This window comes from Miniopterus natalensis, chromosome 4 (assembly GCF_054644295.1).
Source record: "Miniopterus natalensis isolate mMinNat1 chromosome 4, mMinNat1.hap1, whole genome shotgun sequence".
NCBI classification, from domain to species: domain Eukaryota; kingdom Metazoa; phylum Chordata; class Mammalia; order Chiroptera; family Miniopteridae; genus Miniopterus; species Miniopterus natalensis.
This window is the reverse complement of record NC_142084.1, coordinates 99,833,727-99,859,899: the sequence shown is the minus strand read 5'-3', so window position 1 is coordinate 99,859,899 and position 26,173 is coordinate 99,833,727. Positions and strand designations below refer to the sequence as shown.

Here is a 26,173-nt window from a genome sequence, read left to right as displayed (position 1 = left end):
CTTGCAGTTACTCGATTAGCTATGTCCCCACCCGGCACCAGCTCCAGAAGGGACGGAATCTGCTTTCACTCACTGATCTGCCCCAGCGCTGTGCAGAATGTCCCGAAAAGCCACACCTCACCCAAACACTTGTTGCGTGAAATGAGTCAAGCTGGTGCTGTTTGCTAAAAATCAGTTTATTGCACTTGTTTAAATGACACGCTTTATAGGACACGTAACCCGAACACTGCTCGATGAACCTGGAGTAGAATGAAGTCACCTTTTCTTACTCAGCACTCACTGCTGTTCAAACACGCGGAGAAAGGGGCTCTTCCTCTGCCCGACGCTCGCTCGCTCGGACAGACCCACCACCTTCTGATCAAACCCAAAGATTTCCCAGTTCTGGGGTCAATGTAAAGCTGTAAACCCAGCCGCGGCCAGGTCGGAGCGTCGGCCCTGCACCGAAGGGTCGCGGGTTCGATTCCCCGTCGAGGGCACGCACCTGGGCGGCGCCTTAGAGCCCAGCCCGTCAGGGCGCGTGCGGGAGGCGACCAGCGACGTCTCCCTCACAGCGATGCCCCCCCCCCCGTGGGGATTAACAAACCAAAACCAGAGAAGTGAACCAGCGTCATCTGGGTCATTACAGTGCCCAGCCCTGTGAAATGATGACAACCGCGAACCTGGTTCGGGGGGCGAGGCGGGGGCAGCCGGGACCGGGGAGGCCCGTCGGCTCCCCCCCCCCCGCGCCCCCAAACCTGCTGGTCAGGCCCTGACCTCCCCCGGTCAGCACAGCGCCGGCTGCGAGGACTCGGGAACTTCTCTCCTGTCCAGCAGGAGGCCTCAGGTCGCCCGGCGGTGCCTCCCGGGGCGCGAGGCGTCCGTCCCAGGCCTCTGTCCTCGGTTTGCAGACAGGCGGCCGTCCCCACGGGCACGGGTATCCTCCGGGTCCACCCGTGTCCCCTCTTGATAAGGACACCGGTGCCCACCCCCGGGACCCAGCTTGAGCCCCGTCATCTGTAAAGGCCCCAGCTCGGAGTGGGGTCCCCTTGGAGGTCCCGGGGTCAGGGCTCCAGATGGGGCTCGGGGGCTCGGTTCAGGCCGCAGCCTCCCCCGCAGGGGCGTCCTCTGCGCCCGGGCGACTCCTGCCGGCCCTGCGGCCCCGCGAGGGCGCGGGCGGGTCACGAGCGCTCAAAGACACTGGTGGCCGTTGGCTCCACCCCTCGCCGAGCGCGCCCACGCAGGGGTCAAGGTCAGAGCAAGCCTGGCCCCCACGCGGACGCACGGCCGCTCCCCCGAAGCCCGCGCGCCGGGGCCCCTCCTCCGGCCGCAGCGCCACGTGCGCCCCGCGGGCGCCGCGCTCGGGACGCGCCGGAAAACGCGCCGGAAGACGCGCCGTAATCCGCGCCGCGCCGTCGTGAAAGCGCCGTCTCCCCGGCGACGGTGACGCGGACGATGGCGGCGCTGGCGGCGGAGGCCGCGGCGGCTCCGGGCCCGGCCGAGGCGGCCGAGGCGGCCGAGGCGGCCGAGCTGAGCCGCGCGCTGGGCCGCCTGCTGCCCGGGCTGGACGCCGACAGCAAGCTGGGCCGGCGGCGCGCGCTCGAGGCGCTGCAGCGCGCCCTGGAGGCCGGGCCCGGGGCCGCCGCCCGCCCCGCCGCCTTCCAGGGCCCCTGGGCGCGCCTGCTGCTGCCGCGCCTGCTGCGCTGCCTGGGCGACCCGGCCGAGGGCTGCCGCGCGCTGGCCGCGCACCTGCTGGGCCTGGGCCTGCGCCGCGCCGCGCGGCCCCGCGACGCCCTCCCGCGCCTGCTGCCCGCGCTCGCCGCGCGCCTGGCCGGCCCCGAGCCCGCGCGCCGCCCGCCGCCCGAGGCCTGCGAGGAGCTGCGCCTGGCGCTCGCGCAGCTGCTGCGCCTGGCCGTGGACCTGGGCGGCGGCGCGCTCGCGCCCCACCTGGACGACGCGGTGCGCGCGCTGCGGGCCGCGCTGCTCGACCCCTTCGCCGCCGTGCGCCGCGAGAGCTGCGAGTGCGCCGCCCGCCTGGCGCGCGCCACGCCAGGTGCGGGGGGGCCGGGGGCGGGGGCTCGGGGGCGGGGCCGGGGGCGCGACCCCCACCACGCCCCTCCCCCGCCTGCCCCGCGCGGCCCCTCCCGGCGCTCCTTTCCTCCCGGGCGCTTTCCCATCCCGTGTTTCTCAAAATGCAGAACCGGCCTGGGGTGGGCCTGCCGCCCACCGGGGAGGCTGTGACTCGGGTGGGGGGGTTAAGGGAACCCACTTTGAGAAACACCGCTCCAGCCTTGGACTCCCTCCCGCCCTCAGTTCTCACCCGCCTTCCCCTCCGCCGGCACCGCTGTCCCACGTGGCGGGAGGAGCGTCCCTCCTGCTCCCCGCCAGTCCGCTTTCCGTTATTTTGGAAACGCGAGTCTCTCCCGAGGGCCCCTTTCCTCCAAGCAGCCATCGGCGCCCCTCGCCCTACCAGGCCTGGGTGCCAAGTGGTAGGGGAAGCGCTTAGTCCTGCGGGGAAGGCTTCCTGGAGGAGGGAGCATTGAAGGGGAAGTGGGTGCTGGGTGGTCTGCAGGGATAAGCGTGGCAGGTAGAAGCAAAGGGGAGGCCGAGGTGGCTGAAGGGAAGCAGGGGGGTTGGATGTAGTGTGAAGTGCAGTGGGGAGCCTGGAGGGCGCAGAGAAGGGGCCTGACAGGCTCAGGTTCTGGTAGACGGAAGGGTCAGGGGTTTGATTCCCGAAGGCAGGTACCTGGGTTGCAGGTTTGATCCCCATGTAGGAGGCAACCCATCAGTGTGTTTCTCTCGCATTGCTCCCCCCCCCCCAAAAAAAATCAATGGAAAAAACATCCTCGATTGAGGATTAACCAAAAAAAGATCTGTCTGGTGCTGGTGGAGAACAGATCACAGAGATGGCAACAGAGAGGCCTCGGGAGCCAGCTGGGGCCATCGCTAGTCCAGACTTAGATGCCCCTGGCTTGGACTGGGCGGAGCAGCCGCCATCAGGGATGGAGGGAGTGGAAGGGAGGCTGTGAAGGCAGAGCTGGCAGGATTTCCTGTTGAATTCGGTGAGGGGTGAGGGAGAGGAGGTTTGGGGGGACAGGAGACAGAGGAAGAACGGGCTTATGGCGACGTCATGTCGAGTTTAGATTCAATAGTGCAGGTCCTAGTGGAGCCGGGGAGGAGGCTGGGCTGGAGGTGGCCACTGGGAATTACAGCTGTTAATGCTTTTCCCATCGACCGGCTCCCACCTTGCTCCTGGTCTGTGCCCCTCCCAGTGCTGGGCCTGCAGCCGGGACCTTGGTGGGAGAGGGAGGAAGGCCCAGGGGGCAGGGGTTCATCCTGGGCACTTATGAGCTGGGCTGGGCCTGAGGCACACGGAGCAGCCCTGCTAACTGGCAGCCTCCCCCCCCCCCCCAGACCACTTCCACATGCAGTCTGAGTCTCTGATCGGCCCCCTGATGCAGAGCATCTCCCACCAGCACTGGAAGGTCCGGGTGGCCGTCATTGAGGCCACGGGCACGGTGATCCAGTTCGGCAACGGGAAGTCGGTGGACGACGTGCTTCCTCACTTCTCCCAGCGGCTGTTCGACGACGTCCCCCAGGTAACAGGAGGTCCCGGGGTCCCTCTCCTCCGCAGGAAGGGAGCAGTGCTGCGGGCTGGTGTCACTCACTGTTTCTTAAGATGTTACAACTAACGTCCCACATCAGCCCCAGGTTCCCACTTCTTAGAAAAACTGGGGAGAGCTGAGTCCTCTCGATACATTTATTATTCTTAATCCCAAATTGATACATTTGTTATTCTTAACCCCAGAGGACTGTTACCTTTTAGGAGAAAAATCTCGCTGTGTCTTCGTAGTTTACAGTTGTATCTTTAATGTGCCCCCCCCCAAGGCGGGCCTGGTGGAAAAGCCACAGTGGTTGGCACCAGGCCTGGGAGGAGGCGGAGAGACGGGGTAACTTGTTACATGGGGCTTTAGGTTGAGCAAAAGACAGGCAGGTGGAGCTAGGAATACTGGCCTTTTTGTTAGCAGAAGCCAGCTCGGGGCATGTTAGCTTATAAAACGTCACAGAGGCAGAGGGAAGGCTGCAGCAGGCAGGCTGTGTCCCCAAGGGAGGAGACATGAAGGGAAGGAGTGCTCAGTGGGGAGAAAGTGCCCCTGCCATTGGCTGTAATGCCCACTGAGTGGCGGCCTGGCCCCTGCCCCGGGCGGTGGGAGTGTTAGCCACGTGCACAGAGCACTGCGTCCGGCCGCTCCCATGTCGTGTAACTCACAGAAGTTTGTCACATCTGCTGCTTTCCCTGCCCTGAGGTCTGGAGCTTGTGTGACGCGCTCAGGGTCACCCAGCTGGAGCGAGCCTCCAGGCCCAGGCCTGGTGACACCAGGCTACTCTCTGGGACTGCCCTGCCTCCCAGCCACAGGCACACTGCCTGTTCTTCCCAGTTACTTTGCATGTTTTTTTTAAATTGGAGAGGAAAGGAGAGGAAGAGAGAGAAACATCAATGATGAGAGTCATTGATTGGCTGCCTCCTGCACTCCCTTTACTGGGGATCGAGCCCATGACCTGGGCATGTGCCCTGACCAGGAATCAAACCACGATCTCCTGGATCATAGGTTGGTGCTCAGCCATTGAGCCACACCGGCCAGGGTACTTTGCTTTATTTTTTAAAACAGCTTTATTAAGCTATAACTCACATACCATACAATTCATTTAAAGTGTTCAATGTTTTTGATGTAGTACATTATTTTTAAAATTTTGGGTAGAATACATGGAACATAAAATTTGCCGTTTTAACCACTTTTAAGCATACAGGTCAGTGGCATTAAGTACATTCACAGCGTTGTGTGTTCATCCCCACTGTCCAAACAGAAACTATGACCATCACGCAGTAGCTCCCTCTCCTCGCCCCCAGCCTCTGATAACTAGTCTTGGTGTCTCTGAGTCGTCTGTTGAAGACGTTCCCTGCAGTGGAATCACTGTGCTCTGCGGGTGCTGTTTCTCACGAGCACCGTGTGTTCAGGGTTCAGCGGTGTTGTGGCCCATGCAGTGCTTCCTTCCCTGTGAGGCTGAGGAGTGTCTACGGCACAGATACGGCTTTGCCTGTCTCCTCGGGCATCTGGGACGCAGGTGTTTCCACCTTTGGCTGTTGTGGATGCTCCTGCTGTGGACATGGGTGTGGAGCTGCCAGCTCTCATCCCTGCTGTGCTTTGGGTCTCGCCCTGGCCCGTGGTAACTGTTGAGCACGCTGAAGAACTGCCAGGCTGGTTTCCACAGCGCTGCACCACCCTGCACCCCTTCATGTCTCTACGGTCTCGCACACTGTGGTTTCCCGGGTTTTGTTGGTTTGTTTGGGGTCATCCACGTTGGTGTGGTGGTGTCTCATGGTTTTGATTTGTGTTTCTGTAACAGTAGTGACGTTGAGCATCTTTTCATGTGCTTGTTGCCACATTGTGTATGTTACATGTCATGGCATTCAACTTGCACAGCTCTGTTAGCACGTGTGGACAGACAGACTGAAAGGGAGAGCCCCGGCCTCTGCCCCCAGGTCCCAGAGCTGCAGGGGCCAGAACAAGCAGGCTCTGCTGGAGCCACCCTGAGCAGCCCACCCCAAATTCAAGCGGGTGCTGCTGGGGCCCAGGCCCACAGCCAGCTCGACCCCCTTTGCGGAAACGCCCGCATATTCATCGCCTCCCGTCAACAGCCCTGGGCAGCAACTGGCCCCATCCTCGGGTGGGACAGTGCTGTGCTGTCTCCCATTCCTGCGCTCCCCAGACCAGGTGCAGGCTAGGCTTCACCCGGGCGACATCTCTGTCCCTCCTGCTTCCCTTCACTGATAATGTAGGGCACCCACATCCCCTCTCAGGCTCTGCCCTCAGGGAGCTAGACCTAGGGCACCTGGTGCTTTTTAAGCTCATTTCTTCCCTGTGGCAGGTAAAGTAGGTAGAGGTGCCCACGTCACCTTTTCAGATGGCCAGCAGCAGAACTGAAGGTGCCCCGCTGGCTTCCCCAAGAATCCCAGCAGGTGCCCACACAAGACTTTGCAAACCCCATTTTGCTCAGCAGCGTGAGATTTTGGTCTTACCAGTGGAGGATCAGGCCGGAGCCCAGAGAACTTGGGCTGGACCATCAACCGTGGCCCCAACACTTCCTCTCCAGGCCTGAGAGGTGGACTGCGAGCCAAGCGAGCCCCAGGAGCTGCTCTGGGGCCCGGGCTTGGCAGCTCACCTGGTGGGCTGTGCTCCATGACCGTGCCCCACGCTTGCCTCAGTGTTGCCTGCCTGTGTGACCCTTGCCCTCTGTCACATGCAGGTCCGACAGGCAGTGACCCGTGTGGTGGGGGGCTGGCTGCTGAAGCTGCGGGACCGCTATTCCTTCTTCCACAAGCTCATCCCACTGCTGCTCAGCAGCTTCGACGACGAGATGCCGCACATCGCGTGAGTGACATAGCAGCTGCCAGCCTCTGTCCCGGTGCTGGGAGGCGGGTGCTGCCCACCTTGCCCCCCTCTGCTGCTGCAAGTGCAGCTCCCTCGCTGCTGGTGGTCAGGGACCCGCCTGTCCTGAATCGTCACTGACAATGGGAGTCCACTGACAACGGGAGTCCTGTCCTTGGCTCGGGGTCCCTGACAGAGCCCACCCCCTGCCCTTAGTCTGTGTGAGGTCACCTGGCATAAAAGGGCTCTGTGATTTTTAAAATATAATTTTGCCTTTTTAATACTTTGGGTACATGCATAGGATTCAGCTCCTAGTCCTGTTGGTAAAGGGATCAGATGCCCAACAGAATTGGTCAGTTCTCAGGAGACACTCGGCACCAGATCCCTCCCAGGCCCTCCCTGTGTCTGTCTGTCCTGCAGGCACGAGGCCGCCAGCCTCTGCAAGCCCCCCTGACCATGTTCCTGTGTCTGTCCTGCAGGCACGAGGCTGCCAGCCTCTGGGAGGAGGTCGGCCTACAGTGGCAGGAGGAGAACAGGGAAGACCTCAAGGACAAGCTTGACTTCGCCTCTCCCCCTCCCGCCCATCACCCCTCGCCAGGTAGGTGCACCCTCCCCAGGACAGTGACAGCGACGTGGGTGGACAGCCTGGGAGAGTCTCTCCAGCAGATGGGTGTGGAGCCCAGGCTGCAGCGGCTGAGAGCCGGGAGGTGCTGTGGGGGACTCATGTCCTCGGCCTCAGGAAAGGCTGTGGGGTCCTCCCCGCCCCCAGGGCTAGCGCTGTTGTGAAGAGGCTCCCTCAGGTGTCTGGGTGCCCACGGCAGGCGCTCCCTGGCTCCCATGGGAACCTCACCCGGGTGAGGCCCCAGGTGCAAATGCAAGGTCAGCAGTAGCCGCTGCTGCTGCTGGAGAAATTTTGGAAACAGGCGGTACTTTGTCATTTACCAAAACAGCTGCTTCTGTAAGCTTCAGGTAGAGCAAACAAGCCACAGGGAAGGTGAGAGCCTCTTTTTGGGGTGATTTCCGCATCCAGAACAAAGGCTCTGACTGTCGAGTAGGACACAGTGCTATTCAGACATGAGACCCACGCGGCCTCGCTGGTCTGTACAAGCCTGAGGTTCCTGTCCAATCCTCCCATCTCTGTCGCCCCTCCGACTACACATGGTCCCAGACGGCCGTCCAGTGTCCTTGGCCACATGAAGTGTCCTCACCAGTGCTGACGCTGGAGCTGCAGCGTCCTTAACAGTCCCGCTGCAGAGAGGCAGGCATGCGACACAGGCTGGGACGACGTGGACCTCGGAGGGAGCTCAGCAAGGACAGAGAGGGTGGGCCAGTGCGCATGGGGCCGGCTGTGCACCCTGAGGCCCAGAGGACAGTGATGCTCAGAAATGGTTTCAGTTGGAGCAGAATAAACTTACCTGGGTCACAGTCACAGTTGTGCAGAAGCACGAGGTTTTGTTAGATTTTTGAAATTTTCTCCTAAAGTTATTTTTTCTTCCCTAAAATTTGAATTTTAAATCTGGTTTCAGATTTTTTTTTTAAACACTATTTTACATGTCAGCTCATATTAGCCTCGTTCTCAAAACCTCGCCATGGACCCCACCAGCTTCTCCCCTTGGGCCCTGGGACGTGCTTCTCCCCAGACTACACTCCATTCCTCCGAACAGGCCGACTTTTTAAATCATGACGTATCCACATGAGTAAATTCCCCCTTTCCTGGTAGGGCTCTTAGAGTTGACAAACACAGCCCTGTGACCTGGCGCCTGCTGCAGCCCCAGGTGGCCCTGTGGCACCCCCTGCGCCCCTCTAGCTGCCTCGCACTTTCTCCCCGTGGTTCTGCCTTTTCTCAGACGCCCTCCTGTCTGGGTCTCGGTGTGTGAGGTGTGGTTCCTCACTGCTGGTGGTTGTGTTCCATCTGTGGGCGTCGCGAGTCTGTGTCTCTCTCTCCACTTGAAGGACATTTTGGTCGTTTCCAGTGTTGGTGATTTCCCACGAGGCCGATGTCCGCACTTGCACACCGGTCCTGTGCGACTGTCCTCAGGGCAGGTGCTGAGCGGTGGGGTGGGGCATGGTGGGCTGGGTGCTGGCTGCACCGTGTGTGACTACAGGGCCTGCAGCTGTCCCAGGCACTGTCGTTTGCCTCCTCCGGCTCCCATGGCTCGTGGGGTGGTGAGTGTGTCACCTCTTCTTTGATGTGCAGCAGGATCCCGTAGGGGTTTTGAGTCGGGTCCTTTGCTCTCCTGTTAAGGAGTTTCGAGACTCTGTGTACGTCCTGGACACGGTCCCTTGTCAGACCTATGTCGTGTGGCTCTTCTCTGCTAGTCCCCAGCTGGTCCCCACCTTGCGGCGTGGTGGGCACTGTGCCCTCCTCAGTGTCTTCTCCTCCCTCTCGCCTGCCTCACTCCCCTCTCACTGACATCCTGCTGCTTCCGAGTAAAAACCTCTGCTCTCCAAGAGGCAGGCTAGTCTGTGCCTGTGTCTCAGCACCTGGGACAGGTGCGCCAGGTGCAGAGTCAGCTCGGCAGGTATCGGCCGAGTGGGTGCTGTGTCCTCTCTCACCTGTGAGACAGATGGTCTGGTTGTGTGGCTGAAGCACAGATGAGCTTTGACAAGGGAACAACTCGCTGCTGAGAGACTGCACTCCAGCATCACACCTGTCAAACAGGTATGCCTGGGTCAGATCTGATCCAAGCCGGATCTCTCCTCCTAAGAAAATAGGTATGAATTTCCTGTTACAACACTGAAATAAACCCCCACCTTTGAAGCGAAGCCGCAGGCGAGACTATTGGCAGGGCCTCGTCTGTCTTCCAGTCGGGTGTTCACCTGACCAGGTGCTCCTCCTGTGAGGAGATGCTGGGCACCCTTGGCAAGTGTCTGCACTCTCATCTGCAGCAGAGCGAGGGTGACAGGTTCTGGGGGCTCTTCTGCCTCGAGGTCGTCCTCTGCAAAACTGTTTTCCTTGGAAATGCTTGAGTGGAAGGAAGCCCGTCCTCACAGCGGGCACTGGCCGCAGGCCTTTAACAGGAGAATAGAGCTGGCTTTCTAACCCGTTTTCAAAGTAAGCCGAGTTCCAGTGAATAGTACCATTGTGAGAGGACTGCGTCCTACATAATGCCTCTGTGTTCCCAGGTTCTGCCCGCATGCTCACGGGCTCCACTTTGCTGTATGTTTCATCCAGGTGTTTGGAAGGTATCAGGAAAGGGGCCTGAATAGCTGTCAGAAATGTTACGCTATGCAGAGAAAAGGAGGGAGCGCCCGAGGAGAGGTGGCTGGGGGGGCAGGTGTGCCCCGCGGGGAGCCCGGCAGGTATGAGCTCCGAATGTGAGGAAGACGGGTAATTGCCCACTGTCGGGCAGGAAAGGGACAGGGCCCCTGCCATCCAGCAGCCGCCGTAGTGCCTGGTTCATGTACACAGGCCCCAAACTCTGTCTCTGACCAGGAGCGCTAGGCCCAGATGGGAAAGGGGCTGGTCCCTGGCAGAGAGTCAGGCCAGGTCTCAGGTCCAAGCATGTGATCCCCCCTCTCAACCCCTCGACCCCACACAGAGGGTAGGTCGACCCCTAAGTGCTCCCTGGGCTCTGCTTCTGTACATGCAGAAGCTCCTGCTGAGCACAGCGCCAGCCTGCCTGCTGTGAGGGCTTCCGAATCCAGTCCCAGCAGACCCGCCAGCGGACTTGGGGAAACAGATTAAAAAATCGATGGTCTGCCCTCGCCAGTTTGGCTCAGTGATTAGAGCTTTGGCCGGCGGACTTAAGAGTCTCGGGTTTGATTCTGGCCAAGGGCAGGTACCTCAGTTGCGGGATGATCCCCAGTTGGTGCATGTGGGAGGCAGCCAGTCATGTTTCTCTCCCTCCCTTCCTCCCTCCCTCCCTTTCACTCTCTCTGAAAAGCAATGGAAAAAATATCCTCAGGTGAGGGTTAAAAAAAAAAATTGATGGTCTGTTTTTCTGTTTGCGGTTAAACTACGCTTAGTCCAATCGTGCAGACAAGATGCTGAGTTAGTGTTCTGCATGCTTTCCGAATGCTTCTGGCCCTCTTGTCTATTTTCTGCTGATCTTTCCCTGATCTGAGAGGCTGGGAGACGTGCTTAAATTGTCTCCTTGAGCTTTTGTTTGTGAAAGTGCTGCCATTGTGTTTTCAAAGAGAAGATTTGTGAGTAATGCTGAGCTTCCTGGGCTCCTGAGGGCCGTCTATAGTCTGGACAGGCAGGTCCTCATCCTCGGACCGCAGGGCACCTCCTCAGACCTTCTCAGGGCTCCATCTGCTGCCGGGTAAAGAGCTCACCTTATGTCTGCATCAGAAGTGACCAGCTCTCGCCCGGCCCGCATGGCTCAGCGGTTAAGCATCGACCTAGGATCCAGGAGATTGTGGTTCAATTCCCAGTCAGGGCACATGCCCGGGTCGCGGGCTCGATCCCCAGTCGGGGGCGAGCAGGAGGCAGCTGATCAATGACTCTCATCATTGATGTTTCTCTCTCTCTCTCTCCCATTCTCTCTCTGAAATCAATAAAGATATATATATATTTTTTTAAATTAAAATGACCAGCTCTGCAGAGGAGCCTGGAGGCGCAGACTCAGGACCCCCTTGCCTACGGCACCAAGGCTCCGTGGGCAGCTGCTGCGGGAGGCAGCTCGGCAACTTCCCAGAACATTCCTGTGCTCTTAGCGTGGGCTCCAGCCACTGCCTCCAGCACGCGGCAGAGTGAGGCCTGTCCTCCCTGGATGTGTGTGCCCGTCCACAGCAGCCCCAACCGAAGTGACCCGGGGTCCCTCCACTGAGGGCTGGTCGCTCTGTGCACAGGTGTTATCTGGCCATAGCAGGAATGAAGTTATGATACACGCCACAGCATGGATGGGTCTCAAAGACACGCTTAGTGAAAGGAGCTCATTTATGTGAAATCTCTAGAAAAGACAGCTGTTGGCACAGATTGACCCTGTGAATTTCAAGGTTATTTTTATCTTTTTAATCTAGAGAACCGCCCAGGGTTGGGCTGTCGGGAGCTTGTCTTTAGAAACCTCTTCAAGATCCTTCCCGCCATCTGTCACGACATCACCGACTGGGTGGCGGGGACCAGGGTGAAGTCTGCGCAGCTACTAGCAGTGCTGCTGCTCCATGCTGAGGACCACATCACGCAGCACCTGGAGGTCCTGCTCCGGACCCTGCTCCTGGCCTGCACAGACGAGGAGCAGGCGGTGGTTAGAAGTGTGAGTACCTTCCCCTCATGCTCGGGGAGCTCTGGCCCAGAGCGTGCATTTCACCCTCTAGGTCAGCAGGTCTGTGAACTGCCCCACAGCTGAGACCAGGGTACTCCTGTCCCCCAACGGCCCCACCCCAGCCCCACCCTGATCTACTCTCGCCCTTTGCCACCATCTGAGAGTGGTAGGCAGGTGGAGTCCCACATCTTGGCCTTTGGGGTTGCTATTCTCACATCCTGATGCCTGGAGTCGCCCAGCTGTGCACCAGCCACCCAGCGTGCAATTCACCTGAGTCGGGGACCCACCAGAACGGAGCCCTCCCACCAGCCAGGCCCTCTGCCTTACAAGTCGATAGTGTCAGCTCTCTCAGGGAGGGTCAGAGGGAAACCAGAGCCTTTGATTTACTAGGGTTTGAGCATGTACCAGAAGAGACACTCTCGAGACTTTTCCGGGTGGGAAGCAGAGGTGCCGGGTGGGGGGAGGAGTCCTGCAGCCCCTCAGCCCTGCACTTTCTCCACAGTGCACAAGGTCCGCAGAGCTGATCGGGACCTTTGTCAGCCCAGACGTCTTTCTGACGCTGATCTGGCCGATGCTGAGGAAGTCACCCTCTGCCTCTGGCCTCCTGGTCCTCGCTGCGGTCATCCGGGGCTGCCCGAGGGAAGCGCTCCGGCCGCACCTGAAGGCCATCACCACAGAGCTGGCCAGCGCTCACATCCGTCAAGGCTCCGAGAACGTAAGCATGGGAACAAGTGTGAGCAAGTGGGGACGAGTGGGGAGTGCGTCATGTTATCCTGGCAGTTTCCAACCTTGTTCATCTCACGGCACACGAACGGGTCACTAAAATCCTGCGGCACACCGAAAAACACCATTGTTGTGTCTCTGACCAAAAAAAAAAAAAAGGTATAATTTTGATTCATTTGCACCGGACAGCTATTATGTTGGCTGTTGTCATTTTTTTATTTGGCAATCTAAGGGAAAGAGGTCAGTGCCCTTTACTAGATAGTCAGGTGCTGCGTGTGTTAAAATTCCTGCGTCACACCAGCTGAAAATCACTGTGTTATCAGATGGACGTGTCACTGCCAGTTACTGTCTGAACATAACTACTGGTCACTATAGCACGTCCAACCGGGACCATCTGACCAGCAGTGCTGGCCAGGGTGCTGCCCTGATCCTGGCCTGTTTGGGACCCATGTGCCTCCTGTCTCATTACGCTCCATTCAGCATGGTGGCCATTTAAATTTAAATCAATTAAAAATGCAGTTCCTCGGTCACACCCGCCACGTTTTAAGTGCCCAAGAGCCCCGCGTGGCCAGTGCTGCCATGGTTGTGCTCGAGCCCAGAGAGGGCCGCCCAGCGGGCAGCTTTGGCGGAGCCCCTTCCCACGCCCTGAGGGGAAGCTGCAAGCCCCCCTCTGCCGGCCCACACTGTGCTTCCTGCAGGTGGCGTCGTCATAGCACCCGGGCTTTCGTTCATGCGCTGAAACAAGGGCCTGATGGTGTGGCTGTCACAGATCTGTTTCCCTTTCAACTGAGCGGTAAATCCGTAATGTCTGAAGCTGAAACAGTCTGGGTAGTTAGGCTTCATCGTGTGGAATAATTTATAATTGTTTGCTATTGAAGAAAAAATGATGTTTTTGTTGGGCTATGCTGGGCGTGGCCCTCCGGGTCCTTCTGTAGGGAGAGCAGAGCTGCCTCACGTGGTCTGTCCAGACAGCGCCAGCTCCATACGTGACCGTGGCTGCTGTGGCCACAGAACTGGGCCTGGGGAGGGGGACCAGCGGCTCCAGGCTCTGGCCGGCGCCTGTGCGCTCAGCGTCCATGCCCATCAGGTCCTCTGTCGCTGCCCTTTCTCTGGCATCAGAGTGAGGACACAGGTCAGTCGATGACGAACGTTTTAGTAAAAGTTTCCAGAGCCCAGAGTAGAGGTGACACCTTGGAAGGGGTGGGGTGGGCTGTCGTGTCTGCTCTGGGGGCTTTAACCACGTTTCCATTTGTCGCAAACCCATTTCTGACATAATCGTCCGACCTGCGTACGTTCAGCATTTGTGCTCACAAGTGGTTCTGAGAATGATTCTGGCCTCTGGGTGCTGATGTGCAAGCCAGGAGCGTTTTTCCTGGAAGGGCATAACTGAGACTGTGTGTTGCTGCTTAGATACTGTCTCACGGGCTCTAGCCAAGAAAATGTAACTTCGCGTCTCAGTGTTGTTACAGGAGAGTTTAACCCCTTAACCCGGAGTGCAGATTGGGTGATAGGTCCCTCGGGTGTCAGTGTTTTCCGGGAAAGTTCTCATGACTTTTTAAAGACAGAGAAATGCACCCTGGCCGGTGTGGTTCAGTGGTTAGAGCATCGGCCTGCGCACTGAAGGGTCACGGGTTCCGTTTCTGGTCTGGGGCACGTACCTGGGTCGCAGGCTCTATCCCCGGCCCTGGTCAGGGCTCACGTGGGAGGCAGCCGATCGATGTGTCTCCCTCACATCGATGTTTCTCTGCCCCCACCCCACCCCCCGTTCCACTCTCCCTAGAAAAATCAACGGGAAAAATATCCTTGGGGGAGGATTAACAGAAAAAAGAAGGAAAGACGCCTCTCTAACAAAGTCCCATCGCACGAGTGTCTCGAGATGCGCCCAGCCCTGCGCGGGCCAGGGAGCCAGCGTGAAAAAACTGAGACGTGCATTCGACTCCTCTGGACAGACTGAAACGTCCGGCACCTCAGTCGTGGGCAGAGGCACCCTGCCCTGACCCGGACACGCGTGTGTGCCGCCGTGGGTGCATGTGTACCTGTGTGAGCACGTGTGTATGAGTGTACGCGAGCGTGTGAGCGTGCGTGTGTGCATGTGTCCTTAGGAAGTAGCTTATGGTTTCTACAGTTACCTTCAGTAGCTGTAAGAACAGGCCACAAATGTCTTTCTAGAACAACCTGAAATTTGAAAGCTCCCGTGTGAACCAAAGGGTCCTAGGGAGCTGGAGCCGCAGGTCTGGGCTTGGCACTGGCAGCCCCAGGTGTCCCGGCCAGCGTTCGCCTGGGGCTCAGGCAGGGAGCATCCTCCTCTTTGAAATGTTTGTTTAGTGACAGGTACCTGACGTGAGGAAACTGTGATAACATCGGGGTAATTCACTCGTCCTGTTTAGCCAAAGGGCACAGGCGTGCAGGCTCCGAGCTGCGTCACTGGAGAACTTCCCGCACTTTCCCGGGCCTCGGGGCTCAGGTGACATTGTTTCAGGAGCAGCCTCACCGGGAGTCTTTCTTTTTCACTCTGTGCCTCTGTAGGCAGATGGTGGAAGTTCTCTAGTTAAACACAGAGAACTCTGTACCCTTCCCTCCGAGCGGCTGCCATGGTCGCGGCAGGTGGCGCTTATGGGCATGGGAGGCTCTTCCCGAGGGCCAGCGTCCACACAGCTCTCACAAAGTGAATTCCTCTTTATTTCAGTGGCTGCTCCTTAAATATATATTATAGGTCATTTTAAAAATTAGACAGAAATCATATCCTCAAAAAATCAACCAACCAGTCCAGGCTTAAAAGAAATTAGGCTGTAGGGAAAGTCAGGATTCGAACGTCAGCACCCCTCTGTGGCTCCTCGCGGGAGTGGGGCGTCCAGGACCTGCAGGCAGTGACGACGGGATCGGCCCAGCACCGCGTCACCGTGTCCCGCATTGATCAGGAAGCGGTTTTTGTACCATACAATTTTGTTTATTTTTGTTAAGACCTAGTATTACAGAATTACTCTAAAATGCACGTAAGTCGAGTAGAGGGGGCCTGTGGGACCGCCGCCCACGCTCCTGCAGTCCTGTCTGCCTTCCGCCTTTTCCTTGGTTCGGGGGAAGCTGGGGTGTTTTGAAGCAAATCCAAGATGCCCAGTCGTTTCACTAGTCAATGCTTCATCACTAGTCAGTGTCACTAACAGTAAGAACTTTTAAAAACGTAGCTAAAGTGCCATTAAGCAATTAACTAAATTAACTTGAACTTGTTATTCTCAGTCTGTATGCAGTTGCCAGTTGTCTAAAAAATGGCTCTTATGGTTGACAGGCTGGACTCCGTGGCCTGGCACCGTGGAGTTGTTCCTGTGGCTCGTGGTGGTGTGGCCATGGCCTCATGTAGGCCTGGGGCCGGGTGTGGGAGGTGGGCAGCGGCCCAGGACCGTGGCTGACGTGCTCCTCACTCTGTTCACAGCACCGTTACGGGGAGAACCTGCTGCTGTGCGTGCAGGCCCTGCTGTCCGTGTGCCGCGAGGACTGCCGAGGCTGCGGCCTGCAGCTCATGGAGGTTCTGGTGACCGTGATGGCCTTCACAGGTGCCGCAGGCCTTGGGGACAAGGTGAGCCTGCTGGAGACTCTCCTGCTTGGCCACGTGGCGATGGCACCATCCCTGAGCAGAACGGAACCATGTCTGTAAATCTCGGAAAGACGGGAGACGAGTCCCTCCCGAGCTGGCCTTGGATACACAGGGCCTTAGGTGCCCTGCAACTGCCAGTTTACCTCTGTATCTCAGAGTGAAGACAGTCTGGGCGTCAGCTGCAGAGAGGTGGGAAGGAGGCGTCCCACCCAGCCCTGAGGTTGAACGTGCTAAAACACATGCGGAAGCTCTGGAGAGAGATACTGGCGTGATTTTCCTATGCAATTGCAGGCCATCTGCGCTGTCCCGTTGGCCCTGCATTTAGGCTTAAAACGCTGACGTCTGTTGCCCACAGGCCTGGGTGCTGCTTCTCCAAGAGCCGAGGCCACGATGCCATGTCCAGGAGGCACATCTCCATCCCCCTCCTTTCTCAGGGCCTCTTTAAACCTATTTTATTTCTATTTTTAAAATCCACCTTTTCAGAGGCCGAGTGTTAGCAGTCAGCTTGTCACTGCGGGGCCGTGAGTACTAGTAACAGCCATCAGCTACGGGTCTGCAGATAGTCCTGGCAGCAGCCACACGGAGCCCAGGACCATCCTGATTGCTCACCCCCTGAGGAGGAGCCGGGAGGGGCAGTGTGGTGTCGCCCATCTTCCTTCACCCTGTCCAGGGCATCAATTACTGTCACCCAAGGGTCTGTCGGGGTGACAGCTGAGCAGAGAGGATGCCAGGGGGTAGGCTCCATGAACATAGTTTAAGTCTGTTCAGTTTAGTTTCCTGGAGCCCCTGGTGCCCCCCAGCTCCGCCCTGCAGAAGCATGAGGACAGCTTCGGAGGACACCTGCTGCTCTCACAGAGGGGGCCCCGGCTGAGCGTCGCAGTGAGTGACGCTGGTCTGTGTCATTACCGGGGGTGCAGCCGGCACCTGCAGTTCTAGGTTCCTGGGACATGCTTCCAGGAATTTACACTGGTCCTCCTCACAGGACGTGGCCATGGTTCAGCTGGTCGTCCCAGCAGGACATGGCCCGAGAGGGGCTCTGAGCCATGAGGAGGAGATGGTCCCAGCCTGTGACTTGCATCTTCCAGGTTCAGGAGACCATGGACACGCTGGCCACAATGGAGAGTGGAGGTGACAGCCAGGACCTCTACCGTGAGCACGTGGGCCCCCTCCTGGAGTGGCTGGCCGGGTCCCAGCGGGACTGGACCGTGCACTCCCCAGAGCTCTTGCAGTTCAGCGTACTGGTCACCCACGCAGGTGAGCCCCCTTCCCCTGTGAACCAGAGTGCCCCAGGTGAGCTGTGCTGAGCTGAGGTTACTGTTTAAACGTCACTCACAGTCACTGTCATCTTCGGGGAAGGACTGCCTTAGGAACAAAACCTTAACTTTTGAAACACTGAGAACATTGGGCCGGAGGTGGGAGTATAGCTGAGTCACCCAGCAGTTTTCATGGCTCTTGCTCTGCAGAGCTGGGCACAAGCAGTCAGAGGTGAGTGGCTGCAGGAGCCTGGGACCTGCCTTTCGGGCAGGTTCTCCCTGGCCTCCCAGTCAGGCCTTTCCTGGATGGGCAGAGCCGGCTCTGATTCTCTGTCACAGGTGGGGCGCACACCTCAGAACCCAGAGGTTTTCAGTGAGAAGTTCTGATGACTTAATGCACACGTGTGGGCACAAAGTAGATTTAGTCGTGAAGCAGTTCCCTCCTGTTGTTGTTATTGGTTATTGTGTTATTTCCATACGCACGGCCATAGCCTGCTCTTGCCCCCCCATGACTCCTCTTCCAGATGGGTAGGAAGTTGTAGAGCATGTGTGTGTGAGTGCATGCATGTGCACGGGCGGGTGTGTGCATGCGTGTGCATGGGCAGGTGTGTGCATGTGTGTGCTGGAGGTGTATGCATGGGCGGGTGTGTGGAGGTGTGTGCATGCATGTGCACGGGCGGGTGTGTGCATGCGTGTGCATGGAGGTGTGTGCATGTGTGCATGGGCGGGTGTGTGGAGGTGTGTGCATGCATGTGCATGGGCGGGTGTGTGCATGCATGTGCATGGAGGTGTGTGCATGTGTGTGCATGGGCGGGTGTGTGGAGGTGTGTGCATGCATGTGCACGGGCGGGTGTGTGCATGCGTGTGCATGGAGGTGTGTGCATGGGCGGGTGTGTGGAGGTGTGTGCATGCATGTGCACGGGCGGGTGTGTGCATGTGTGTGCATGGGCAGGTGTGTGGAGGTGTGTACATGCATGTGCATGGGCGGGTGCGTGCATGTGTGTGCATGGAGGTGTGTACACGCGTGTGCACAGGCGGGTGTGAGGAGGTGTGTGTGGGCCGGTGTGTGCATGCGTGTGCGTGGGCGGGTGTGTGGAGGTGTGTGCACGGGTGGGGGGAGTGTAGTCTCAGAGGAAGTATAACCACTTAACACCGTGCTCTGGGAGTGTAGGTGATGTTTGCTTTCCTGTTTATTCTTTATTTTTCTGTATTTTCCAAGTTTTCTGTAATAAGCATGTACTGAGATGAACAGAAAACAGGATTAAATATTTACTATGAAAATTCCTTCAATTCCATATTTACAGAAGTTCTGTAAGAAGATAACACTTTCAACTTAATTGTAAAACATTTAAACATAGAGAAACGTAACTTCTTAAACTTTGAAAAGATGGGGGGAGAGGCAGGTTCGCAACCAGAGCAGAGCAGGAGGGAGACGGGGCGTTTGCAGCAGATCGGGCGTGAGGCCCGAGCGCGTGGACAAGCCGGACGCCGTGTCCGGGCTGCGTGAAGTTAGCGCCGCTGGTAAGCAGGCAGAAAGATGCAGCCTTTAGTGATAAAGGCTGTCGGTTGGAACCGTGTCACACTCACGAGAACCCGTCCCGAGGAAACAACGCTAATTGCAGGGAAAGCCAGGTCCTAGGAAATAGTCAGTGGGGCGCGTTGAGTAGCAGAAATCGGAAGGGGCCCAGGAACCTGCGGTGGCCTCCGTGCGCGCCCTGGCGGCCTTCAGAGCAGCCCGAGGAAACACGCTGGACGTGCAGCAGAAAGCGGCTGCGGGGGCGGCACACGCCTCCCACGGGCCCGTGCTAGGGGCACGCGGAAGGGTCCCGGAAGTGTCTCTAGTTTGGGGGATTTGTTTTTTTAACATTCTGAATGCCAGGGGCCCACCTCAAACACCCCACAGACCCCTCCTGCGTCCATGGGCGGGTGGCCGGTGGCCTGTCCCCTCTGTCTCCAGCAACGACATTGACCATGACTGTTACATTCCCTTCTCTGTTTGAGCCAGAAAACGCCTGTTTCCGGTTGGTTAAAATGTGGAGAGAGGTTAAAAAAAGGGCAGAAGTGACTCCAGGAGAGTGCAGCCCTGCAGCTGGGGGCCTGTGTCCTGGAGCCCCCAGGCGGGACCTGGCTGCCCTGCCTGGGCATCAGGCCTCCAGGGAGGTCCGGTCCTCTAGGTCAGCCGACCTGGAGGGAGGGCACCAGGTGGGGGGAGGGCAGGGATGGGGTCCCCAGGGGACCCCACCCGACCGTCCACTCCATGAGTCCCACTAGCTAGGCTTCCCGCTGGGCCCTGCTGAGGTGCCTGGAGGATAGGAAAGTTCTGCCCTTGGTGGACCTGGGGGTTTGGAGATGCCCATCCCTCAGGGTTTAAGTCGCTTTGCCTGCTGCCCTCGGAGTCATCACCTGTCAGCCAAGCACTCTGAGCTGGGGTTCAGAATGACCTTTCTCAATCCAGAAAGAAATCAGCTGTTGGCACAGGGCCTGGCGCAGGGTGGGGGGCATCCTGTGACTCGAAGCTCATGTGCACCATCACGGCTCCCGCCCGTGCACATGCATGCACACACCTCCATGCACATGCGTGCACACACACACACATGCTCTACAACTTCCTACCCATCTGGAAAAGGAGTCATGGGGCGGCAAGAGCAGGCTAGAGTTGTGCGTATCTGAGGCCCCAGATGTGAGTCCGTGGCCTGTGTGTGAGATCCTGGTGCGGCACTCAGGGAATCGAATCATTTCTTCGAGTAACAGCCTGAAAAGGGAGGGTGGCTGCCAGGCTCGGGGCAAACATTAAGCACCTTGCAGATTCTCAGTAATTGATTTTGGTTGATATTTAACACATTGTTTGACTTTAGTTTTTTAATCTGGGAATATGTAAGAAAATAGAAAGTTTACGAGCTGAACGTTTGGGGGGGTGTTAAATGGTCTCGGTTACTTTTCTTTGATAATCACGTCCGTGGTCCCTGCAGCTGTGGTGCTGGCTGCCTGTAGTGCCCCGGCTCCCGCCTCCGACAGGGCAGGAACGGCCGCTCTTGTGTTCCAGGCCCAGCCCTCGGGGAGGCGCTGCCCCACCTGGTCCCCATCCTCCGGAGCTGCCTCCAGCCGGACAGAGACCCACAGATGCGCCTGAAGCTCTTCTCGGTCCTGTCCAGGGCGCTGCTGAGAGCAGAGGAGACCCTGGACTCCCAAGGGTATGCGGGCCCCACCTCTGCTGCCCTGCCCTGCTCCACCCCACCCGGGCTCTCCCGGGGAGGGGCCCCCTCCTCCCCCCGCACACGGAGGGAGGTCTGCATAGTGAGGCACTAAATCAGTCCTTTTAGTGTGGTCATTAAAATTCCATTGAGTGAAAAAGTTTTAGGGAACATTAACTATTAATGGTTTATCTATTAGCTGTTCTCAGTTTAAAAGCCTTTGGGTACCTTTCAACCCTAACAAAGGATGGTTGAGTTTTGTTGGTGGTGGGAGCCTCTGAAAGAGCTTCAGGCAGCAGCCGGGCTGCCGGCTCTGTGGCTGTGAGGTGAAGGGAAGGAGCCAGAGGCCTGACGTCAAAAGGGCTGGGCCTGCAGACGCCCATCTTGCTGCGGGGCAGGGACCCTTCAGGGCCCATAGGTCCCTTTGTTAGATCCATGGACCTGGGTTGAGTAGGGCTGCAGGCCCGGCTGGCTCAGGTTGGCGCTGTGGGCTGTGGGCTGTGGGGACCATCCCCCGAGGGAGCAATCAGAGCAGAGCCCTGCGTGTGGAGGTAATGTGACGTTTCCTGCAGAGATGATGGGGTCGCCCACACTTCCCTTCTCTGATGTCACACTGGTCTCTCCCGGGAGGGCCACCTCCTCCAGGTTCTTCAGCCAGGTTAGGGGACCACCTTGGAGGACAGGACACAGGGCTGAGTCTTTCCAGGAAACATCTCCTGTGAATCGCTTTGCAGGAAGCAGCTCTGCTTAAAAATTAAAGCACGTTGAAACCTAATTGAACAGTCGTAAATCATCCTGAACCAAAGGCACTTCCCAGACCTGCTCCCTTACCTCTGTCCTTGGCTCTGCAGTGCCCCCTGCTGGAGGCCGTGGCCCTGCACCTCCCGTCTGTGCCACGGTGTCCTCAGCATCTGGGCTCAGAATGGAGCCACCTTTGAAATGTGCTTTGTGATAATGCTGGGGAGAAAGTTAATGAGTTACGTGTTCAACAAAATATGGTTTTGATCTCTGAGCAGAGGCCCATGGGTGCAGCAGGACCCCCCAGCAGTGCTGAGGCTTGTCTCTGGGTGGTGTGAGTGGGGGACTGTCGCCCTGCAGTACTGAGCCACCAGGAGATGGGCTGGGGCTCTGGTGTGGTGCTTTTTGTTTTCTGTCTTGATGGCACATTGCTGTGCCACCACTGAGAGGAAGTCCCAGCAGAGTTGGCCTGAAAGTCCCCATCCCCACCCAGGGTCTGCACTGGGGTCCCTGGGTCAGACCTGCGGTGTCCTTGCTGAGGTGGAGGGAGCGTGGTCAGGACCTCGGTTTGTCTCCGTGGGAGTGTCACACGTGGGAGTGACTGCTGGCCTGTCAATGCTCCTGGTGACGCGTCTTAGTGTAGCTCATGCCTCCTCCTTAAAGCCTGGGGAGTGAAGGTGCAGCCCCTTGGCAGCAACATGGGGTCTTGGGTCCCAGGTTCTCTGGGCTCAGGACCCACAGCCGCTCCCCAGAGAGGCCAGCAGGAGCCCTGGGGCTGCAGCCCGGCCGGGAGGGCCACCTCCTCCAGGGAGCGGAGGGCTCCTCCTGGGGTGTCTGCATCTGGCTTCATTTCTGCTGTCTGGCCTTTTCCCTCAGCCCACTCCCCACTGTGAAGCATCCCCCCAGGAGGCTGTCTGCCCCCTCACCTGCCACCTGCTTCCTCTCCAGGCAGCTGCACACCTACCTCGACACCGTGATAAAGGACATCCTGGTCCCCAACCTGCAGTGGCACGCGGGGAGGACGGCCGCCGCCATCCGCACGGCTGCCGTGTCCTGCCTCTGGTCCCTCGTCAGCAGTGAGGTCCTGTCGGCCACCCAGGTCAGGCTCATGGGGGGGGGCTGTGCCCGGGCTCCTGGGCTGCTGTGTGAAGGCCCTGCACCCGCCCCATGCTGAGGGTCCCCTGGGAGTGGGGAGGGGCCGGGGAACAGGCGGGTGGGACGCAGAGTCGGGCAGCGCTCGCTTCCTTGGGTCATCTTGAGGGCTTTTTAGGGTTACACATTGAATGTTACCCTTCACAAGACTGAGACTAAAGACTGAACCGCAGGAGCCAGCTGAGCCCGACCGGCCGCGGGCTTCCTGCCTGTTTGTTCCTCTCTCCGGCCAGCATGGGGATTAGGGAAGCAGCAGAAAGGGTATTAAACCGTCGTTTCACTGTGCCTGTGATGATGTCGCACCCGGCACTCGCTCGTGTGCGGGCTCCATTTGGCACCCTGAGCGGCTGTGACTTAAGTTGAAATGTCCCCAGGTTTCTGGGGCACAGTGCGGACTAGTGAGTAGCGGGGGGGGGGGGTCTCAGTAAGACTGTGAAGAGCGACTTAAAAATCAACTGACCAAATTAAACAAAACTGCTCAAATCACTTAGATCTTAAAATCCAGCTTCAAACCTACTTATGTAGAAAATTTCAAAATAGTATCCAGACTCCATTACATTCCTGCCAAAGCCTCGTCGTCGTTGCCCGTGAACGGGGCCGTGCGCGGCGCACACATCACGTGGCGTCTGCCCTGCTGCAGGTGCAGGACGTGCGGGAGGCGCTGCTTCCCCAGGCTCTGACCACCCTGGAGGACGACTCTCAGATGACACGACTGATTTCCTGCCGGATCATTAACACGTTCTTAAAGTCTTCTGGTGGTGCAATGGATCCCGATAAAGCCACCAAGATTTATCCTGGTAGGAACTCCTCCTTTTCCAAACCTGTGCATACATTCGACCGCTGTCTCTTTCATAGGAAAGTTAGAAAATGCTACTTTACCTTCGGGTCAAGTTGGTGCTAAGAGTGAAAAACGGCAGTGACAGATAAACCTCACCAAGTAACTAAACAGGGAACAAGACAGGAGGGGGGCAGGGGGCCGGCAGAAGCAGGGGGAGCTCAGGTTCCCACAGCAGCCAGGGTGCAGCCCTAGCACAGCAGGGGCCCTCAGAGCGGGAGCTGTGGCCGGGCCCTCGGTGCATGTGCAGGAGGGGCTGCCACACAGGCCCCTAGAAGCAGAAGCTAGCAGGAGGAAGGGGCCAGGATCCCACCCCAGAGCGAAACATAGGTTATCCACCTCCTCAGAGTTTTTTAAAATGTTTGTGATCCTCGAAAAGGTAAATGGGTGGCATCCACTAAGAAACAAGTTGAGAATCTAAGCAGTAAATGGGAATGAAGAGCAGTGACCCTTGGCTCTGTCCCCAGAGCCACGGAGAGCAGGGTCAGCAGATGTCCCTCCTGCACTGTCTGCTCATAGGGGAGGGTGGACGGCCAGGCATGGTGCCTGTGGGTGACAGGCTTTGAATCTGAGCATCGAGGAGCCAGAGGGGGCCTGGGCCACCTGGCAGGTATGGAGCCACGTGCAGAGCAGCTCGGGCCCAGCACACTGGGCACAGGCAGGACCCAGTCACTGCTGCACTGTGCCCATCCTTTGACCCTAGCGATTCCGGAGCCACCCCCAGCACTTTGCACGTGAGGTCTAGGTGCAGGATGTGGTCTCTGGGACCCAGGTGGGCACCTGTGCGGGTACTTGGGCCACACCCCTGCTCTGCCTCCCTCCAGAACTCCTAAAACGCCTGGATGACGTGTCCAGTGAAGTGAGGCTGGCGGCGGCTTCCGCCCTCGTCACCTGGCTCGAGTGTATCAGAAATGATGATGCGAAGTCATACTACCAGAGTGACATTCAGTACCTGTACAGGGAGCTGCTCGTGTACCTGGACGATCCCGACAGCACTGTGCAGGACGCAGTCTTGGGTGAGCATCCCGGTGACTCGCAGTTGATTCTGTGCCGTTTTAGGTGCACTGGCCCCTCTTCATGGCCGAGCGTCAGGAGGGCCACACAGGCGCAGTAGGCAAGGCAGTGGGGTCCCTCCGGGCCAGGCTCGGGCCCCTTGGTACCGTCAGTCACTGGACACCTTGAAGGATTCTGGTCTTTGTGTGACGCCAGTGATATTTACCTTAATGGAAATTAAAATTGAGCAAATTGGGGGATTTTCATTAATTTACAGGAAGCCCATTCTCTGTTAACATAACATGTTTTTCAAAAATGTATTTTCCAAAGCAAAACACTGGGCAAGAAGGGTGTCCCTGTTCACGTTCCCTTTGCTGGGCACCACGTTTCGGTTTGATGTAACCCCACTGGTTTATTTTTCTCTTGTTGCCCGCGCCAGAGGAGACATAGCCAAAGATATATTGCTCAGAGCTATGTCAAGAGTTTCTGCCTGTTTTCTTCTGGGAGTTTTATGGTTTCAGGTCTTATATTTAAGTCTTTAAGCCGTGTTGAGTGTGTTCTTGTGTATGAAGTAAAAGGGTGGTCTGATTTCATGGGTTTTTTGCGTATATCTGTCCAGTTTTCCCAGCACCACTTACTGAACAGACTGTCTTTACCCCGTTGTATGTTCCCACCTCCTTTGTCACAGATTAATCAATCCTGTGGACATGGGTTGATTTCTGGGCTCTGCTCTGTTCCACGGGCCCATGTGTCTGTTCGTATGCCCGTGCCTGCTGTTTTGATTCCTGTAGCTTCGTATCAGTTTAATATTCACTTCTGGCATCTCAGGGTGTTTGCTGTTTTACAGAGGTCCTCAAAGCTGGCAGTGTCCTGTTCCCTGACCTCCTGGTGAGAGAGATGGAGGCTGTCGTCCACAAGCACCGATCTCCCACCCATTGTGAGCTGCTCCTGCAGCACATGCAGGCCGGACCGCCTGCTCTGTGACCCAGGCTCAGGGGCACGGCTGCCAGTGCCAGTGTGGGAGGTGGGCACAAACACCAACCCTCAACCTCCCCTGGGCTGGGGTTTGTGGCCTTTACACCCCACAACAGCCTGGGACATGGACAAGAAGACTGACAACAAGAATGTATTCCTAGGAAGAATGCTCAGTGTTCTCCTGGGACGATTTTTCAAGCCCAGCAGTTTCTGAAATAACATTCCTGGAGTGGTTCTATGTTTTTATGTCCTGTTTATATAGTTCACTGAGAGGTCTGCCAAAAACCTATAGCTAATTTGAAATTAAAACTAAATGTCAGCTATGCACACTGGCAGCCAGACCCATTCTCACTTGCTCGCTTTCTAGGGCTCCATGCGCTGCTGGGCTCAGGGACTACTGGCTCCATCTCACTTAAATGCCACCAAGGAACTTCTTGACCATTTAAAAAAAAAAAAGCCAAAGGGATTAAAAAGAAATTTCATTCTTTCTTTGGATTCTGTCTACTGACACTTAATATCCCAGTGAAGAATCTAAAAGGAATCTGAAATCTTAAGAACAGGGAACTTTTTCTCATTTAAAATATACTGGAACTTAACATGTTTTGTGGATCAGTTTATCAGTATCTTAGGTCAGTGATGCTAAGTGTTGAAGCGGAAGGTTTAATCCGATTCTGGCTGCTCTTATAATTTTATTTGATTCTCTAGCACTTTGTGCGCCCAAGTGCCTGAAAGGTTTCGTTTTAAGTGGTTACTCCATAGGCCAAATACCGTGTCTGTTAACACAGGTGGAAAGGGCTGTTTTCCAGCAAATAACATTCACGCTTTGGTGGTTGACTTAACTAAAAGTATTTGTTGTGATTATTTTGCGTGCTTGTCTTTGTGTGTTTTGGTGATTGATTAACATTTTCAGGGATCATTCCTTTTAACCTCGTGGAGAGCCCTGGGCCTGGGCAGAGGGGCCCCGCTGAGGGCAGTGCCCTCTCTGGGCACCAGGTGGCAGGAGCTCCCACGGGAAGACTGAGGGAGTCGGCGAGGCCGCCGGGCGGGGAGGCGGGGTGCGGGCGGAGGGCGCGGGTGCGGGGGGCACAGCCCCGACCCTCCGGCGCCGCC

The 26,173-nt window shown here is 57.5% G+C and overlaps 1 protein-coding gene across 2 annotated transcripts; it reads left to right on the top strand.

Annotated features, from left to right (window-relative positions):
- The first annotated feature begins 1,431 nt into the window (after positions 1–1,431).
- On the top strand, positions 1,432–25,924 carry DNAAF5 (dynein axonemal assembly factor 5). 2 transcript variants are annotated; one of them, XM_087817050.1, is made up of 13 exons: positions 1,432–2,029; positions 3,391–3,575; positions 6,283–6,407; positions 6,884–7,002; positions 11,373–11,605; positions 12,117–12,329; positions 15,765–15,908; positions 17,012–17,180; positions 20,223–20,370; positions 22,057–22,207; positions 22,901–23,057; positions 23,920–24,111; positions 24,936–25,924. In XM_087817050.1, exons 1-13 carry the CDS (start codon positions 1,432–1,434, stop codon positions 25,070–25,072), a joined length of 2,571 nt encoding a protein of 856 aa, XP_087673176.1. In that variant the 3' UTR covers positions 25,073–25,924. The 2 variants fall into 2 exon arrangements, with proteins under 2 accessions (XP_087673176.1, XP_087673177.1); XM_087817051.1 differs by having other exon boundaries at positions 24,917–25,053.
- The last annotated feature ends 249 nt before the right edge of the window (positions 25,925–26,173 follow it).

Excerpts from the sequence above, each read along its gene's own strand:
- DNAAF5 (XM_087817050.1), top strand. The coding sequence starts at position 1,432 with ATGGCGGCGCTGGCGGCGGAGGCCGCGGCGGCTCCGGGCCCGGCCGAG. Across the intron at positions 3,576-6,282 it reads TGTTCGACGACGTCCCCCAG|GTCCGACAGGCAGTGACCCG; the intron begins GTAACAGGAGGT and ends TGTCACATGCAG. Across the intron at positions 11,606-12,116 it reads AGCAGGCGGTGGTTAGAAGT|TGCACAAGGTCCGCAGAGCT; the intron begins GTGAGTACCTTC and ends CTTTCTCCACAG.